The 20118-nt window shown below is 42.4% G+C and overlaps 1 protein-coding gene and 1 long non-coding RNA gene across 5 annotated transcripts in view; one reads left to right on the plus strand and one right to left on the minus strand.

Moving 5' to 3' along the window:
• LOC120726763 (teashirt homolog 1-like) overlaps positions 1 to 20118 on the plus strand; it is a 138132-nt gene that overhangs the window by 98612 nt on the left and 19402 nt on the right. For 2 of the 4 annotated variants that reach the window (XM_040020674.1, XM_040020675.1), the window contains one exon: positions 9330 to 9403. The exons of 1 other annotated variant lie outside the window; for it this stretch is intronic. In XM_040020674.1, coding sequence (XP_039876608.1) covers positions 9330 to 9403 — 74 coding nt within the window. Of the gene's footprint in view, positions 1 to 8556; positions 9161 to 9329; positions 9938 to 20118 lie in introns of those variants that run through there. One more of the 4 variants, XM_040020676.1, reaches the window with a different exon arrangement.
• Positions 3928 to 8549, minus strand: LOC120726764. Its single transcript, XR_005694380.1, has 2 exons — positions 7683 to 8549; positions 3928 to 6089 (listed from the first exon to the last, which is right to left on the minus strand). It is a non-coding gene; the product is annotated as an uncharacterized LOC120726764 (long non-coding RNA).

Raw genomic sequence — 20118 nt, forward strand, 5'->3', positions numbered from 1 at the left:
TCCCTGATTATGACTTTAATTCATATAATTAAAAAAAGTTCACATGGTAGTTGTAGTAATTTGTGTTGCTTTACTCTGGTCTTAATTACATTATCGAAGTGAGTGTAAACAAACTGTCTGTGGTCTGGCCTCTTGCGGTGCTCCAGTGTCACAAAATTATTAGAAAATTTCTCCGCCACCTCGCTGAATTAGCGCTCGCAACTCACCGAAACCGATGAGCCAGAAGCGACGCGATCGCTCAGGAGCCACACATCACCGGCTGACAACTGCAATCACTGATGGGAGAAGACGGGCTTGGATTCAACCAGGCTGCCGCCAGGATGTAGTGTCAGTGAGGGATTGGCCATGAAGGAGTGTTGATAGCTAAAACATTTACCGTGAATCCAGCTATAGTCATTTTTCACACGGGCGAGGCATCATTGATCAGGACGATATCTCGCGCAGGGGAAAGTGTAGTTAAAGGCACATGTTTAACAAGCTTCACCGGCATTTTCCAAAAACGGTCACAGAAAGACTTACCATTAATATTCCGAGCAAAGACAGAGCCCCTTTCCATTTCTCAGATCTGTCTTTTGTCAGAGCGCTTTTCTTATAAAACACCTTCCTCGTATCGGACGACGTTATCATGCGAGATTCTGCTCTTTGATGTAGAAATTAGCTCCGCTTTGAGTCCTAATGATTCTTATCTTTTACTATCATCCTGCCCGTGTCCCTTTAAGACAATGCCACTGTGCAATAAGAAGGAAAAGCCCAAGCCTCCAATAACACTACCACTAATGGAATTGCAATATGCAAAGCTATGCTAATTTTATGCATACTGTCAACCTACATAGTGGCCGTTCTTCATCCGTTTCAAAAGATGCGACTGCAATTAGACGACAGCTGATTGAAATCATTTGCCTTTTTATGATTCCGTTACTTTTGAGAGCTGACAGTGTGTTGTACAATTCACTGACAGTATGTTTTCACCGCACGCACAGATTAACTGCTAATATTGACCCTGACGCAAACCAACGGGTTGTACATTTCAAACGAGATGCTCGCTATCATGCCGGTTTGCGTGCGGTGTGTCATTTACCGTAGTCCCTGATTACCTGATGATTTATGCTTTATATAAGGCTCGGGGAGCTTTCAAAGACACACGTGTACCATACCTTTACAGTGACTTAACATGTCTGAGACAGAGGAATTGAAATGATAGTTTAAGGGCTGCAGGGAAAAGAGAAGACTTATCAGTTAAGACTTGCTTTGTATGTAGGATATTTTTTCCCCTTCTCTCCTTGGAAGGCAGGGTGCAGTTGATGAATTCTTAAGCAGATCTTGCTGATAATTGTATTTCATAACTGTCATGCGGAGAGGGACTGTCCGCTGAGAAGCTATTTGTGTCACTGCATCTCTCTCTCGCTCTGTCTCTCCCCCTCTCTCTCTCTGCAGCCTCTTCAATAAAACTCAAATCACGACAGAGATTGTTAAGTCTACCTCCAAGATTATTAAATCCAAATGGAGAATTTATGGGTGACACTTCATAACAATTAATCTGAGATGCTTGATTAATAAAGTTTGCCCACCCCAGCCCCCCCTCTCATTCTCTTCTTCTTCTACTTCTTCTTTCTCGCCCTCCCCATCACTAAAGTTGTCCTGTTTGAGTGGGATGGAGGAGGAGGGGAAGAGACGTACGGGTGGCAGGATGGTTGTCACGGACGACATGAGTGTCATTCTTTTTGATTAATGGAGCATTGTGACCCCGCCCCTAACCCCCCACCACCACCAACACACACACACTCACACACGCCTCTTTCCCGAGCATGCCCACTCTCACCTCTGCTAGGGCCCCCCACACATCCACCTTCAATAACAGGTAAAAATAGATGTGGGCCAAGTTATGCTCTCCCATTTACTCCTTTACTAGACATGATTTGATGGTGAGGGGGGGGGCAGAGATAGGAAGGACAGAAAGAGACAAAAGCTACACAAAGGGCAGGAAGATGGAAAGAAGGATAGAAGTGAAAAGGACAAAAAAATTTAAAAAGATGGACCTGTTTTAAAAAAATCTGAGAGAAGGGGTGAAATGGTTAATAAATAAGGGTAAAAAGGAAAAAAGCAACAGAGGAGACAGAAAGACAGGATTTTTTGGAGAATGTCACCTACCTAACCTTGTCACCATGTTAAGTCAGCTGTGATTAATTAGTTGAATGAGACTGAGCAATTAGGTCAGGAGTTTGGGTGTGTATGAGTATGCGTGTGTGTGTGTGTGTGTGTGTTCATGCATAACTTTTATTTATTTATTTATATCAAGACCATTTTATTGCCAAACGACAGAATCTGGGAACAGAAACACTTTTTCTCCTTTATTTGCCTCCCTGACAGCCTGTTTCCACTGCTCACACGCTCCGCTTGAATCGCAGACACGTTTAAGTAGCGAAAGCCCATGTACAATTTCAGGCACTTTCAAAAACACAACGTAGATGTTTTTGCATTAATCATCTTTGAGATTTGTACGTCTCCACGTGCAGGTTTGCCGAGATTTCAGGTTTTGCTGTAGATTTATTTACAGCTGGTGCTTTGTTTGCGATACATAAAACCGAGGCAAACATCTCGATGCGCGAAGGTTCTGTGACGTATTACGGCTAAACTGTGGCCCTAGATTCGTTTAAACGAATGTGAGGATAAGAAAACCCTGGGACAAATCCTTGAACCAGTAAAGGCTTACAAAAGATCATATTTAACAATGATGGCTATATATTTTCCTTTTTGCAATTAAAGAGTCCCTCTGTGTAATTTAATGCTTCTTTTCAAGTGTCGGCTCCCCTGAGACTTGGCCTGTAGCTATGCCATCGCTCTTGGTGATTATCATTAATGAATGTCGGCGAGGACCATCCCTCAATGTGACTAGGGAGGAAACACAAGCCCTAATTAAAGGTTCCTATTCATAAATATATGCCTCAAACTACACAGATCGACCGGCGCTATGCACACAAGTCATGTTAATGTCAGAAAAGCACCTTTTTAAGAGCATTTTCTCCCTTAATGTACGACACACCAGCTGCGGTGACAGATTTTAGCAACCGAAAGCCCCGCAGCGAGGGATGTGTGCAATATGAGATTTGCAGATTTAAATTCAAGAGTAAAAGGAAAAGATTAGGACGCCCTAATTTGACACACGAGAGGACCTGATGACAAAAAGGCTCGATTTCTATCTATCTATCTATCTATCTATCGTCTTACTGCCCGAGTTAGCATTAAGATGTAGTTCTTGCAGACTGCTTTACGTTTTACCGCACGCGGTTGAAAGGAGCTCATTGTGCTCAGAAGTCAAAATATAAAAAAATTCACAAAACGAAATGTTATACAGGTTTACATGACGTCACTGGAGATGAAAGTAATCCCGACTGCTTGTGTACTCTCGCTGAAAATCATTTTAAATTGCTCTAAATGTGGACTGACGACTGCTCTCGTAAACCCAATTGGTTGCGTTGTCACACCAGTTTCCCAGACAAAGCTACTGGTAATTGTTATGTGAAGAAGATAATGTTAACACTGAGGATAATATTCCACATTCTGTCTGAATGTTCTTTTTTCTCCCCCCTCCCTCACTGACATTCGAAAACTCTTGTCGGAAAAAGAGCTGGGAGAGACAAACATTTGGCTGCTTCTCTTTCCTCCTTAATGGCTGAAAAATGCTAATTGGCGCGCACGTGTCAAGGAAAACAAAAGGCAAGGGAGGAGGAGAGGGAAGGAATGTGCGTGTCAGAGAGGCTGGTATTTTGAAATGTGAAATATGTCACTTTATTCAGCCAAGTTGGGACGGATTTTTAGCAAGGTTGTTTGAGGAAGCGGGAAATCTCGTCGTTTACACCGTTTGCCTGAGTAACGTTTGACCCGTGGTGGTGTGTAGCGTTTAAATAGGGTTTTTTTTTTCTTTTTTTGGGGGGGGGGCATCCTGATGCTCTGCATTTACTTTGCTCATACTTGGTTTCCGCCACAGCTAATGTAAACAAGCTGAAGCGGCTCAGTTCAGGTTCTGCGTGCTGTAAAATAACACCTCGAATCCCTCCGAGACTCCAATCCTTTAATAAACTTGCATCTGTCACCGCTGCACCGCACTTCATCACGTTCTTCGTCCAAACTGACAGAATCAAAAAAAAAAAAAAGCCCAGGTGGGGATTACAAACCTTTAATTGCATTGTCAAAACTACAGCAACACATTTTTTTAAACTCTTCACTTTAAACAAGTCATGGAAAAAGTAAATCTCTATATCAAAAATATAAAAAAAAAAAAAAAAACCTCTCCTTCACTCCATACTCACACTTGGCATTTTAATTATGCAGTCTTATCTGATAGATGTGGAGATATATCTCGTGTCAAAGTTAGAGCCTGTTCTTTATTAATTTTTTATTATATATTCTTATATTCGGGCTGTCAATGATTGTCGGGAATCTGATAGGACCCTTCATTGATTGAAGATTATTCAAGATTATGAGGAGAGGTATTATCATAAGCCGTGAGCTTTCAACATTCGAAATCTTAACTTATTTGAACGATTCTAAAAGCAAAGATTACACCCTATTTCAGTCCACTATAAATGCGTTTATGAGTCCAGCAGTGTGCCCTGCAGACGGTAACAACACCCCCAACAGCAAATCTGCACTGCACTTATCATACTTGTATGCCAGCAGAGCCCAAACCTTTTGACATCAGAGGTCTTTGGCTGCAAAAAGCTTGAACGGTTAGCCACAGGCCAAAAATATGCAACGCCGCATTAATCATTTATAAATATTAAGAGGAAGGCATTAAATTCATGCTTTTTTCCAGCAGGATTTTTTTTTTTCAATAATCTTTGCCATTAGCATGATTACATAAAATAGATCCTTAAACTGAAATGATAAGCATAGATTTTTCAGAATAAAAGCACAAATGAATGCCTAAGGGTAACAGATTTGTTTCTAAAATGTGAATAAAGCAATCCTGCAGATTATGTTAGTCTCAAAACCTTTTTAGTATTAATAATTTATCCGCTGATATACATTTATAGTTCTGGCGTGTTAACTATCATTTAGCTTATTATTAAACTAACTGTTGGTGTGGTCCATTGTGTAATTCATCAAATGGGAAAAAATTACAACAATTCCTTCTTAAAGTACTAAAGACATTTACAATTTTTTTTTTATCTCTCAGATATATAAAAGTTATACTTTTTGTATAAAGTTTTTTTTTTGTATAAAGTTTCCCATTTAAAACAAAAATCAAACAAACTGTAAACTAAAGTGGTAGAATTAACAGAACGTCACAGTTTGTGTAGCCTCAATACAAACTGACACTGCCCACCCTCCCCAAAGTAAAAGTAAACAAACCGTGTGTGGCCTAAACACATATTTTTATTTATTTATTTTATTTCGATTTTTTCCCCCCAACAATGCTCTCTAAGATGCTGACTACAATGACAAAGATGATAACAAATGGAGCACAAGAGTTGAAATAGCACTGAAGGAAAAGATAAAAGAGGAAGAAACTAAAAGAGGATAAGTGGAAGACAATGGATGGATGAATGGATGTTTACTGTGTTGTGTGTTTGAGTGCCAAGTACGAGGGTACTGTGCACAAATTTGATCAAAATGTGAAAGAACAAACCTCGAGGTGTAAGTGGATTTATTCACTTTTTTAACAACTTTAGATTCTACAAAAATTTATTAGACGGCGTACAAAACTAGGTCTAAATAGTAACAGAGCCCTGCTGTTGAGCTCTCTTATCATTAGTATAAACTGAATTTAAAAATGACCATTACACTGCCTGGAAACAGTAAACAAATACACATATAATTTCCTACTTTTTCCTCAGTGTTCTTTATGTATACGCCAGTCCGGCATATAATTCACAGAGTACTTATGACTGCAGCTAGAGCAACAACACAGTCGTTATTAAAAGTAACAGCATTCGCTCGGCAAAATAATTGCGTTTGGCATTATTTGGTCATCTGAGACTATCAGTGTTTTCAAAGTGCCTCACCTGATTTGACAACCCGCAGGACTTGTTTGCATTATGATCCGCTAGACTGTATAAACAGCTTTGCTTTGCATCATCATGTCAGACCTAGAAAGAGGAAAAGGAAGGAGACAAAAGGAAGCAAAAACTATAACGTATGTAGATATACACAGAGGCTGCATGGATGTTCTCACAGCTCTGAGAGGCTATCTCCATGCAGAAAACGCGTGACATGTCATCGTGCTGTCAGTGAGCTGTAGTTAAGTGGAGGAAGGTGCTTTGTGTGTACAAGTTGGGGGTGGGAGGCGGGAAACAACTGTTTCTGTGTTTGACAATTCTCGTTCGCACACATAGACACGAGTGGCTGAATCACAGTGGATCTACTATAGAGAGCAGTTTGGATCACAATCTCCAAATCGCAAGACACCGACTTTCACTTGTACACCTAACACCCTATATGTTAGGTGAGAGGTTACACGGAGAGGGGCATTTATTAAAACGTGTGTGTGTGTGTGTGTGTGTGTGTGTGTGTGTGTGTGTTTCAACAGGCTGTTGAAATTCAGCTCCAAGGTCACTAACGTATACGCGTCCTCAAACAAGATGAGGGAATAAGAGAAAAAGATGGGAAAAGAAACAATACTGCAGCGTCTCAGTGCATGTGCAGGGATGTTTTAAGTGCTGAGATGGCTCTCTGCCCTTTTCCCTGAACCACACGTCCCCACCCCGGCCTCAGATCAGCTCTTGCACGGCCGTCTCCTCTCTAAGCCTTTTGCTGCCCCTCTGCAAAATTCTTACAGATGCAAAAGATCAAAAGTTAATGTCAATTAATCTATTAAAAAAAATAATTTAAACAACTATTACATTCTTTCTATTTCATATTTCATCATTATTGACTCAATTCAGATTAGATTTCCGTGACCTCTTTGTAGCATTTTAAAGTTCAGCATATATCTGAAAATGTAAAACTGATCAAACTTTTGTTTTTCATTATACTGGTATTGATGCTTATTACTGTTTTTTAGCAGTGGATTAGTTTGTGGCGGTGGCTATGCAGCCAAACTGGTTCTATATTACTGCATTAATAGCTTCATCACAAAACACAGCAATGCAGCATAAACATATATAAGAATAAGCAAAGGTAAGATGTTTACTAGTTAGTTAATGGCAACAATCAGAATTATTATAATGAGGATAACATATACTACAAAACAATAGATATTAAATCATTACATTTGTTTTCCAGTAAATGTGTGTTCACGTTCAAAAATGTAGGAAATGAAACCTACTAATCAGTCTAAATAAACAGAAATGTGTGTGTGTGTGTGTGTGTGTGTATTTATATTCCACAGCTGTGTTAGCTTTATATGAAAAGCACCATAAGATGGAGAAACGCAGCTCTCCTGTCTGTCCGCAGACTCTGAGATGGAAATATTAGTGACGTAAGTCCGTTCCATCAATCAGCAGCCAGGCAGGGACAGACAGATGTTGGGGCGGTACTTGGTATTTCTTTTACCATATAATAAGCCACCTCAGACGTGTTCCCTGCGCAGATTAGGAGTTCTGCAGACAGATAGGAGGCTTGCTCCAAAATAAACTCGTCAGTCGAGAAGCAGAAAACTTATCTGCTGTTCGTGATCCATACTTACTACCCGGTCACTGTGAAAACGCCAAATTACCTGAAGGATAAATTAGGAAACTCACCCGGAATTAGTCAAAGCGGGAGTGGAACGGCTGGGAGATTTGTTTTGGGGTTTTTTTTAAATCCAGTTTCTTCCTTGATCCGGTCCAAACCCTCTGCTTTACAGCCTGAACTGAAGCCGGTGTAGCTGGATGAATAATAAGTCCGACGCCTGGCTGCAGACGGAGCGCACACAGTCTGTGCCAGATTTCATGGCATCCAAGTTATGCTGTGATTATCACCGCACCCTCTATCGGGCTCAGTGTAAAGCAAATTTCAGACTTTTCCTCCTCTCCTTCACCGTGCTCCTCGGCGCTTGCCGCATCAGTCGGCTATACCATGATGCCTCATTAGAAATAACACTAGCCGAGATTGTGTGCTCTTTATAAACACTTTATGGTGGATAATAGTTAGGATGGAGTGTAGGCTATTAATGGAGCCTCTTGCGGATTCAGAGCCCCTCCCCTTCCCTCACCAGAAGCCCCACTTTAAAAAGGTGTAACGAATCGATCTTCAGCCTTCTTTGTCCCCCTAAAGAGGTCACCAAAAATATCCACATTTTTTGGTTTTGTTTTTGCAAAACTTTGAGACCAAAAACTGACAAAGGAAATGCTGCAGCAGCATCTTATCTAGCTGAAAACTCAAGTGCAAACATTATTTTTTCCTGTTCTCCAAGTAAAACGTTGAAAGAAATTTATATTCTTATACATTATTAGAAAAAAAAAACCCTCCAGATTCCAAGCAGCTTGTAGTTGAATTATTGTGTGTTTGATGCTTGAAGTTGCAAATCTAACAGTTAGCCTGGCCTGGCAAATATCTTCTTTATTATGTAGGATCAATAACATCTGCCTGGTGCTTCAAAAATAATCAACAAATGTATTTTCTGTAGGTAAAAGATATGCCCCGAGTCCTCATTTCACTTAAAACTTTATTTGGCTGTAAGTTTGTGTAGCAGTGACTGTTACATCAAATATCTCTCACACACAAACATACACACACACACACACACACTTTTCTTACTTTTCCAGGCACCTCTCATTTCTATTGTCTGGAAACGAGGTTGCACATCGCCTCCTCGTGTGTCCAGGAACAGGACGCACCTTTCTTGGGGACAGCAGGGCGTTGAAATGAAAGCCGTCCCAGTGAACAATTAACAGCCGCAGATTGACAGGTGGGCTCTGACTGTCAGGGTGACGCTTGTGGAGGGGTGGAGTAAAGGAGAGGCCGGAAAGGCAGCTGGATGTGTCTGTCTATCAGTGGGAGCTGTCGGAACGCACCACGCATCACCAATGTGCGCACATTTCACTGCGGAGAAATATCCGGGGACGCTCCTCCTTGCGCCTTTAAAATAAATAATAACAATAAATAAAAATCAGGGAATAATAACAGCTGAGACCCGGAATCTGCTCGCTTTTTTTCCTCTTTCTATCTTTTTTTTTCTGTGATGACTTTGTGACAAATTCGTCAAGTGTCCGTGTTGACAGTCGGGCGGTAAGCGTATGTGAGTAGCCTGTTTCTTTATCCAGTGGGTGCTTTCAGGGAGATGGGATGTGAGTTGATTGCTCCGGGGTTTCCACACGCTCACACTTGACTGATTGACATACACCCAGCCCGCCTAACGTGTCACTCTTTCCTCTCCTTTTTTCTCCCCTCCTGATTTCCTCCTGTAGCTGGAGGAGACCGGAGCTGTGGCACCTGGACGGAGGGAGAGATCGCAGTTTTGGACTCATCTTCACCGCGGAGTGTGAGTTAATACGCACGAGCCGGATCTCCGTTTTCTTCACTCTTGCTGTTTACGGGGGGATGAAATTGTCCAGCCAGCAGGGCGAACGTATTTTTGATGGAAACGAGGCGACGGGCTTCAGGCAGCTCTCTCATATAATCCCTGCCCGACAGACTGAGATCCGCACGGAGCTTTCTGCTAGTTTTCAGCACGCCAGCCTGCGATGAGTTCTTCTGGCAGAAGTTAAAGGACGAGCCCCCATTTTTTCCTTTTGATTTTCTTTCTTTTTTCTTTTTTCTTCTCTAAACGATCCGCATCGTTTTCCTCGCCGGACAGCCCGATAATAACAACGATCAAAATAAATCTCAGAAACATTTCTTCAGCATCGTCCCCAGCCGAAGAGCCCAATGAACCGCTGCTGGCTCTGATTTCGTCGCCTTGCGCCGGTTTCCTCTTCAGCTCGTCCGCTATTTTGATCTCTGCATGAAAAGTCCAGCGGAAAGTCTCGCAGCAGCATGCCGAGGAGAAAGCAGCAAGCACCGCGGCGGTCAGCAGGTAAGCCCCGGCTCTGCAACCGAACACTCCCACCCCCCACATCAGAAAGGCTCCAGCACGCACACTTCGCTCCCTCCCCGGGTAGGATACAAAGCCAGGGATCGGCACAGATGTGTGTACCCCGGACAAGTTCACGCAGTAGCTCCAAAGGCCTGATGCAGGACACGATATAAGCGCTCAAAGACCTGACGTCCGTGGCTTATCGGTGAATTGTAGCTCAGAGTGAAGCAAAACAAATGTGAAGTTTAATCTGCGCAGTTTTCAACACTCAACCCAAAATAAAGTTTATTTAAATAACCTAGAGCGTAATCTCCGATCTCTATTGGGAACGGTAGCGTGTCCTTAGTTTAAGCAGCCATTATTCAGTGCCAACTTTTCCCGTTAGAAGCAAATGCGCTGAGCTGCACTTTAGTTTCAAGCTTTAAATCTGATCCTCCACTAGGTTGCCAGCATCCAAGTTCTCCAAACAAAAGCTCATCTTATCTCATTTTTACAGGCTTACGTGCTTGATGCGTTAGTGTCAGAAAAAAAAAAACAAGAAAGAAAAGAAAAAGAAAGAAAGAGGGGGGAAAGGGAAAGTAGCGTATTTTCAGCTTGTGTTCCGCTCTGGGATTGCCATCCTTGATTTGATGCTTGATTGATCGCCTGTCATGCGACTGCCTTTGATCTATTCATTCCTGATAAACATCAGTAAATCATTCACCATAGAGACACGCATGCGCCCGGCAGCTGGACTCCCTCAAAGGATAACTTTTTGGCCCCCGCAGAGGAGCAAAGAAAAGACAAATTGAAAGAAAAGTTCTCAAGCGGGATAAATACTTTGCGTTTAATACCCCAAGGGGGAGGGAACAAGGGAGGAGGGGTGCTGGGGCGTAGCAAGATCACAGGGTGAACTCCTATGGTCACTTCAGACCTGACCTCGGTGTTCATCCTGCAGAAACAGGAAATGCTGTTTAACTTGAGTGCATCTGATATTAAGCATGGATAGAAAAGTGAGGAGAAGTTGTTCTGGAAGTCATTAGAGGAATCTGATTGATTCAGTGTGGTATAAAAATGCAAGTTTAGTATAATCAAACTAACAATTGCTAATTAACTTTTCCAGTTTTGGCAGGCTGTTTATTAGCTTCCTAAATATGAGATGGAAAACTGTAATCGCACTCTATAAACATAGCTTAATGTGATTTAGAGGAAGGTGTACTGTGAAGTGCCAAAAGTCCTGTTTTCATTTGAGAAAAGGGAAAGATCAGTGAAGTAAATTCCACTTTAACAGCCTGACTTTTGACAGTCCGGCCTACGTGTTGTCATTAAGTTGACCAGACGTGAGCTGCTCTGCGAGAGAGTCGCATGTTTGCCTGATTCCATTTGATGTCCCTGCGAGAGACGGCTGTGATTGACATGCATTTCCAAATGACGGGGGAAAGAGGAGCCTTTGAAGTTCATGCAGTAATGACCAAAGCCGAATAAAACAGCTGTAGAATGTTAAGCAGGCAGTGGAAATGTGAGGTTAAGCAGACTTAATCAAGGTTGTGACGGGAAGACTTTGAACTCGGTGGGGCTGTAATTTCTAATTGACGCGAGGCTTTAGTGATGATAGAGAGAAATGTGTTTGAAGAACAAGCCTGCATGGTGAAAATGAATAGTGGCGGTTTATATACCTCTGCCACAGCTTTGCTAGCGAAAACCCCCCATAGGAGAGCAGAAAACATGGGGGGGGGTTATGTTTTGTCTTTTCCAGACTCTTCTGGTCATTTGGCTGAGCTCTGAAGTGGCCCCATTCCTGCTCAGCTTTTGAATATTGATTCGATTGTCTGCTTTTTCTGACAGACACATACATCACAGGCAGTAATGGTCAATCCTAACTTGGCAGGCTTTGTCTCGACATTATTTCCAGTACTTGACATATGGTCAATCCAGAAACTTTTAACACCTCCGCTGATGTGCGTGTGCCTGCATGAGACTGTTTCCTCAGTAAAACGGTGTACACACCTATAAACACAGGCTATTTTTATAATGCATTACCAGATATTTCCACAACCCAGATTTGTCACTTTGGAGTTGCACTGAAACAAAATGTTGCATATGCTCCTCAGAGAGAGAGAGCGGGAGACAGGGTTTCAATAGCTCTTTGTATGCCATTTCAAATGGGCTCTGTTTCATCAGTCACAGTGATGATTTTAGACCCTGTAATGGCGCTGTACCCTATCTAGTTTATGACCAGTGACAATACATCAGTGTTCTTTCATTTGGAACCGCATTACTGCATCTGTTAGTTTTGGCAGTTGAGTTCAGTGCAGAGCAATTTGAGCAGTAGAGACTTTTGCTGCAGTCATTTGTCGTCATTTTCATTCTTTCTTTCTTTCTTTTTCCCTTTTCTTTTTTCCGTCTCCCTTCACCAAAGTGCAGCTATGTACATGCATTCCTCGAGTAATTAATGGAAGTTAAACAATGCAGCGATGTGAAGTAACAATAATCAAGGATGAGAATAAACAAGTGTGGTGAGAGATTGATTTGTAAAAATAAACCACACTAAAAGAGCAACCTGTGTGGTTTTTCTTTTTAAATCTTTATACGAACAGTTTGCTGACTGAGCCCATGCTAGCTTAAGGTAAAACAGCTGCAAAGAGTGCATGTGTTGCCATTGTGCCAGTGTTGCTTTAATTTAAGTGCAATTAAAGTCGGGCCTGAAACCATTACCCAACAATTTAAACGTCCCCAGCGAGTTTAGTTGCTTATCAAACAAGAAAAATATCCAACACTGACCAGATCTTGACTCTTGTTTATCACAGGAAATCCAACATCTTTGTGTTTTGCCTCGTTTGGTTGCATTTTCCTTTGTATTTTTGGACATTTTGCAGATTAACCGATGAGTCGAGATGGTTAGCTAAACCATAAAAGGTTTAAAAGCACACAATCAATGCTACAGACTCTGACATTAACTTAAGCTCGTGCCACTTTTTAAAGAAAAGGACCTCTTAGACTGTTTAGTAACAAGGTTGTCTTCAAAAATGACAGCACGTTCTATATACTAGACTAAGATAACCAGCGTTTAGTTTAATTAGCAGATAGGCGATACTTTATATAACATTTACAGAGAAGCCATAACTCCAGATTTGCCTCGATGCAGAGGTCACAGGTTTGATTGCTGCTTGAAAATTAATGGTATTGCCACATGTCTCATCCTGCTTCTAGTTTGCCAACCGCGATATCTTAAATCAAACACTGTCACTCTAAGTAATGAATCTGTCAACTAATCATTCAACACGTGAGCGTGATTACAGTGTGACACCGTGTTAGACGTATTCCTCGGGATTTAAAAAGGTCTAGCTTCAAGAAAAGAAAAAAATAAGGACGGAAGGATCGTCTTGATTACGTACCCCGCACCACGCTCACTTTTACTGGCTGAAGTAAAAGAGAAAGAGCAAGAGGGAGCACACTGTGAAGTGACCAATCCACTGTGAGCTGAGCAGGATGCAGCTCCATAAATGTCTATATACTCACGCGTGCCCTGTTTTCAGTTCCTGTTCGCAGTTAAAAGCCCAAGTTTCGAAAGATTTGATCCTGATCCTGATCCTCATCTCCTCTGACAGCCGAGCGATCAGTTCCTGTGCTGACAGAATTAGTGCAGGTCACGATGAGAGAGAAAGATGCTGCTACGCTGTTAAACATGGCTGCGTGGCCCTTTCAGAAGACAGTAATTGGTTTTCCTTTCCTGCTCTCCTGATAAATTTGTAAGGTAACTGAGTAGGTTTGACTGTGTAGCTAATTAGAAGTTTAGCACTCTAAACATAAATCACTCAGGTTATAATCACAGACTGTGGATGCTGTTCTTTTTTTTTTTCTTTCCTTTTTTGAAATATGCATCATTCGACGTGCGCTGTAAACTAACTTCACTGCTACATTTTAATGATTTCTTTGTAGCTTAGCTCTACACATGTTTAATTAAAGCACCGTGCAGCATTCGGCTACACCGAAGCCACAACAAGCCAGGATGCACACACATTGCCTAGCCCTGTGAGCGTCTTCACTGACATCAGCGGCTGCCTTCTTCTCTCCTAAATAGATTGCCCTATGCTGCCACTATCTCTGCCTCAAAAGGAGTCTCTTAATTATGACTCGGGGGGTGGGGGGTGGGGCTTCCCTTCTCCTTGACGGCATCGTTAGCTGTGGTCCCTAATTATCCAGGTAGCTGACAGATCAGTGACAGGTCCACCGATTACTGCTGACAAATTCAGCAAGGTGTCAAGTCTGCAAGCTGCCTTGATAAAAATCAACTCGGTATCACCCGCTTCTCATGTGCCCACCTCAGTTGTTCAAGTGTAAACTCAACAACAGCTGAGGTGGCTCCGAGTTTGCCTGCAGCATCACGTGACAATCAAAAACGCGCCGGTGACAAAGAAGCCGTTGCTCTGATCGTGGGTAACTCGACTCAAGTAGCCATGCGGTAGGCGTTAGAGGCCTTTTAATAGTTTAATGTGAATGCGGCTTTCTGCGGTATGAGAAGATTTTCTTAATGCTCTGCCTTTCCCTCTGATCTTTCTGCTAACAGCTTTTTAGTTTGTTTGACAGAGCAGGAACAAAGTTCCTAGCCGAGCAGCGTTAATACATTTTGTTGTTGCTACTTGGCATTGAATTCCTCTGCAGGAATTTAGCTCGTGGCGTCTGTCAGCTGAGAAACAAGCACAAAATGATGACTATTAGAACCTTATGTTAGTTTTATCGGGATGCTTCTGATAATGGATTTAATGACATTTGTCAGGGTTTGAAGCAGTGCTGAGAGGGGGAAAAACATATGTGGAGTGAAAAGTGTGTTTCTTGCTGTGAATGTGTGTGTGAACCAATCTGCATCACTGGGCAAGATGAGGAGTTTGCTCAGCCCTGTGTGTGTGTGTGTGTGTGTGTGTGTGTGTGTGTGTGTGTGTGTGTGAAATATTCAGATCCTGTGATAATGCAGTGTAGGTAAAGTGTCATTAACAGGTGACATTGACTGAAGGAGTCGGTGGATATATTTGCTATCCCGCACTCTAGTTTCATTTGCATGTGGTGTCAGGAAATCAAAGACACACACTAATACGCACACTCACACAACTCCGCTCTCTGTCCTCATCTTCGTGGAGGTTAAGTGACAAATGAAGATCGATGACTGCTCTTATGGAAAAGAGGGTTGAATTGAAAATATGTGGGAATTAGCCTCGCCAACCGAGTGAAGACGTAAAAGCATTCAGAGCCGCGGGCGCGAGGTAAAACTATCCCCGAGCTTAATGAGGTTCAGAGGAAGCAGGAAAACCTGGGTTCTCGCTCAAGCGCAAACACGAGGAGCCGTGACAAAGAAATAAAAGGAAAACAAGGTCGTCTTTACAAGAATGAAACCCCCTCTGCCTCGCCGAAACACATCCTGCGCTTATTTGTTGTTTCGGCGCCTGTTTTGGATTCGTAAAGATACCTTGGCTACGATTCAAAACAGCTGCAAAACAAAAAGCCACAATTTACAGTGGGGATATAAAACATTAGGAAGAGGAATAATAAGAAGGAATCCATTCACATGACTGGACCCGAGGGGGTTTTAGGGCACCGGTTGCTAATTATTGTGAAGCATACATATGAAGGAAGCGTTTTCCTGCTAACTGAGAAAAAGGGAAAAAAGCTGAGCGAGTGGACAAGCAGAGATAACGTCTGTGTATATCCTCAGAAGCAACCAGTGAATCCAAAAACAGCTGATGCAAGATGGGAGTCCTGGAGGCACAGATCAAACATATGACTTTCACACAAGAGAATAGGTGTGACTATTAATATTTTTCTTCCTTTGGTCGTTTGGTTTAGGAAATCAAACCTATCCAGATGAATCTAGCCTTTTACCAAGTTAACTCTTGTTTATCAGGGTGTCATTCCCATCCCGTCTATACATGATTGGCTGCTAAATATTACAGTGATGACACCGCCATCTTTCAGTTCAGAGACTTCACGGCCGCTTTTTCAAACCATTGCAAGAAATCTCCAGGCCGTTCAAAACCTCTGCTTCACTGTGACAATCAGGATTTATGGACAGAGCTGCAACGTACTTGAATTGCTCTTATTGCCCACTATTTTCTTTCCCCTGTTACTAATTTTCTCTCAGAAAATAGTCAGTATAATTTCAAGATTACATCTTCTGGTACATTTATTCAATCAGCAATGCAGAACATTCAGTGAACTCTCGTGTATCAGAAAGAAAATCCACCACCAGTGACTGAAAACAACTTTTTTATTTTGCATTTGTTTGAAATTAAAATCATTCCCTAATTTATTCATTTGACACAATCAGTTCTTTTATTTGCACATTTACTTTAAGAAACTAGGAGATCCAGGTAGTAAATGTAACTGAGGCCAACTGAAAATAACCACAGCACAGCACTGAAGAACTGGTGGGTTGTCAAACCCCCAGAGAGAGGCCAGCTGCACTTACTTTGTTCTACACAAACACCAAACTCAGTTGTGCTCTGTCACTACCTCCGATAACGCTGATAATTAAAGAAGCAGGCAAAAAGAATTATTAGGCCGAGCGTAGACGACGCAAAATGATGCGAAACAAAAAAACTGAAAGAAAAATGGCCAGTCGTGACTAAATACAGGACGATGGGAGGTCCAGGGTACACTCAGAGGTCAGTGTGTACTCTGGGGAGCACCTGTCTGCCTCCACTATAGTATACACATTGTGATTTGTGTGCTTTGTGTGTCTGTTTCTCTGTTTCCTCATATTTTCTAGCTCACAGCAGAACTGCTTTAGCATGAACGCATGTTGCATCAGTGATTGATTGATAATGCTTTCTGGAACACTGGAGTGACGAGGCTTTATAGATCTGTTTCGTCTTTTGCATTTTGCTACGGCGATCTTGGAAATTGCTTTGCAACAACGTTTTCCTTTCATCTCTCCTTAATATACTGGAAATTGCCACGATGGCGGTGCCTGTTGCTGTAATTAGGCGATCGCGCGAGAGATAAAACTGGAGATACATGACCGCAGTGAAAACTATTCTTAGTACTCAGTCAGCTGTGGTAAGAGTGAAAAACTGATGTGATCCAGAGATCTTATAAGAGAATTTGACAATAGCACAGTACAAGGTGTTTTGGGGGTGATTCTATGCAGGCAGTTTTGTCTCTGTAACCACTAAAATGAAAGGTAATCAAAATAACTGTCCCAAAGAGTTTCAATATGGCTGCCAAGGCTAGCTTCTGTAAGGGCTTTGTCTGAGTCGCAACATTCAAAAAAAACAACAGTGTTTAGGTGAGAGAGCGACCACCGGACGGCTGTGCTGTGTGGCCTTGAAGTAGAGTTGCTTCTGTTAAGCAGCCTTGAACATCTGGGTTTAAGAGAGGCGGGTGGGAGAGGGGAAGAAGACAACAGAGGGTCTGAAGAAAAGGTATTAAAAGTGACAGATGAACAAGACTTGGGGAGACGCTCTCCTGCAGCAGCAGCTGTGACTGCTGCCATCGCTCTGACAGGTGTCAATTAAGAATTACTGCAGAGGCCCTGTAGTCATTTTTTTTCCTGCCCGGCTGTCCGTCTGTGCGCCTTTTTGAGAAATGGCGCTTTACCCTTGTCACTGCGTTAGCGCTTAGCCACAGTCGCCCCAGAAAATGAATGCATTGGCTGGCACTCTAATCAATACCCAGTGTATTAGCAATTATTTTGCCCATTGATTTATGTTGGGGCAGCGACTCCCAATGTGTTGTTATTAGCTGCTGATTATATGTGCCTCCACTATACTGCAAGACATGCACGTCAGCACATACGCGTTCTCTGCTGCTGTTAGGCAGATGCATTTTAACCTTAGAGGCAAGTACGCGTTTAAGAATAAAGTAGACAAACGAATGCTTTTAATCCTTTCACGTATTTCAAGATATTTAGCAGGTCAGTATAACTGTGCTTGCGTTGCCTTCTTATGGATGGGCAATAAGCACGGTTTTGGTTTATGGCTGATAGAGCGATGACACCATCGGCACTTTGGTTGGTTACTCATCAGTCTCAATGTCTTTCACTGCATATGAAACAACTTGGGGGCTTGACTCTACAGCTAAAATGGGAAAAAGAGTCTCTTTGGCAGGGAAGTGACGGAGGTGAAAGGGGACAGGGACAATAAGCAGAAGCTAAAAAACACAGAAAAGACTGAACCTCAGACGGGCATTTACTAACTAAAGAGAGCTCTGGGACATGAGAAGGTTCAAAAGCAACATTCAGTTGGAAATAACAAAATATATCAATTTATTAGCGTAATGCAAGTTGGCTGCATGGCTTTTCCATCATTCTAGCTCAGTTTGGAAAGAAAACACATGAATAAAACCTTACTGCAAACGTAATTCACTGTTCTTTTCATAAATGACTTTCTCTCTGGTGAAGCTGTTTTTAGTCTAAAAGTATTTCAAGAGTCCTAATATGAGAATGATAGAAAACTGCTTTGTTCTCAGATACCCCAGGGTGTAGTAAAAATACTAAACATATCCTGCTCCGGCACAGTGGGAGCACTTGTGCCTCCTCTCTTTGATATATAACTGTAAAGTAAATACATTGTGGTATTTACAGACATTTGAAGCCAACAAAATAATAATAGTGAGTTATATTTCCATCTTGCTGTTTAGCTTTGGCACACAGCAGTGTGCTGCTGTTTTAGAGGGTGCTGTTAGCACCGGCTATATCAGTATGTTTCAAGGTGTTAGCCATTCCAGGAAAGGCAAAGAAAACTCCATGTGAGTCTGTAAAGCAAAAATGCAACCACAGCTGCAAAGCGTAGTGGAATCAGTTCTTCAAAGTGAACAATAAAGGCCGGCAGAAGATTGGTCAGGAGTGGGAGCATAATCAGACCCCCCTGTAAAAATCACTACATCAAATAAACATATGCGCACAAGCTTGTGGTTAGGTTTCTCGTTTCCTCTGTCAGGTAGAGTAAAGCTGGCAAGACCCAGTGCTGTATATCACCAGAAGGCAGGTTACTTGTTTTTATAGCAGTTGATAAACGCTGGCCTCAGCATGTCCAAGCGGCAGCCAGTGCAAGTGGACAACAGTCAGGGGGCGGAAATTTCTATCCCCCCAAGGAGAGTTTATGTAACTGATAACGTGGGTTGAGAAGCAATGAATATGATTTTTTTGGACACTAGTTTACTGCAGATAAGCCATCTGGGTAAGGATGCAGTTAACAGATGACACTTTGTCCTTGAGAGCGGGCGCTGAGGAAGGTCACGCCGTAGCCTTGTGTGGTGTCACTGCCATCCCTCTTTCCTCCCCTTTACCTCTTCATCTTTATCTCAGCTACTCCCTCCGTCTTTCCGTCTATCTGCTGTGTGGGACTTTTTTGGGGTTGGGGGGTTGGGGGGGGGAGGGAGGGGGGGAGGTTACTGGCCCTCTTCTCTCTCTCCCTATAAGCCTTTTCTCATCTTCCTATCTGTCATCAATCTCTATCTTACTGACTCAATTCTCCTCTACCCCGCTCATATTTTCTTTCATCTTCCTCCCTGTCTCTCGCCCTCATCTTTCGCTCTCTCTCACCGGATGCTCGAGAGTCAGTGAACTGGTTACAAGAACATGAACTCGACATCTGAAAAGGAGAGTGTAATACTTTCCTCTTTCAGGCCCGCTGGCCTTGTTCTCATATTTCAAGAGGCTGTTTTTTTTTTTTATACGTCTTCTTCTCAATATTCTAATTTCAGCAACATCCTGCAGTCACACTTGTGAGTTACAAAAATCCAAAAGTCACAGGGCAGTGAAGACTTGTGTCATGTTCTTTGAAGTCTAAACACATGACTATCACATATTTTCCAAGAGCAGTTCCTATTAAGCAGACAGTCTTTCCATAAAGCATGTTGTTCAGGGAAGAAGGGGGAAAAAAATCAAAGCGTATTTTGTTGGTTTGGTACGATTCGTTTTTGTCTGCTCCTTTCATTTAAAATGATCCCAGTGACCACAAATTGCTTGGGGTCACGCAAAGTAATCGCTTAACAGTCATCAGCTTCAGCGCAACACTTGACGGGCAGTTGAAAGGGGATATAATGTTTCAGTATCCCGGTCGATTCAACAACACCACATGTTACCTCCAGAAAATTCCTCCCAAATCTTCCCAGTGCCGCTGTGCTGTCTCAGACGGTGACAGTCGCAGGGGGTATAAGCTGTCCCTCTAAGTCGTCTGTCTCAAAAAGAACAGCGGGAGGCCTCTCGC

This window comes from Simochromis diagramma, unplaced genomic scaffold, assembly GCF_900408965.1.
Source record: "Simochromis diagramma unplaced genomic scaffold, fSimDia1.1 OVJJ01000753.1, whole genome shotgun sequence".
NCBI classification, from domain to species: domain Eukaryota; kingdom Metazoa; phylum Chordata; class Actinopteri; order Cichliformes; family Cichlidae; genus Simochromis; species Simochromis diagramma.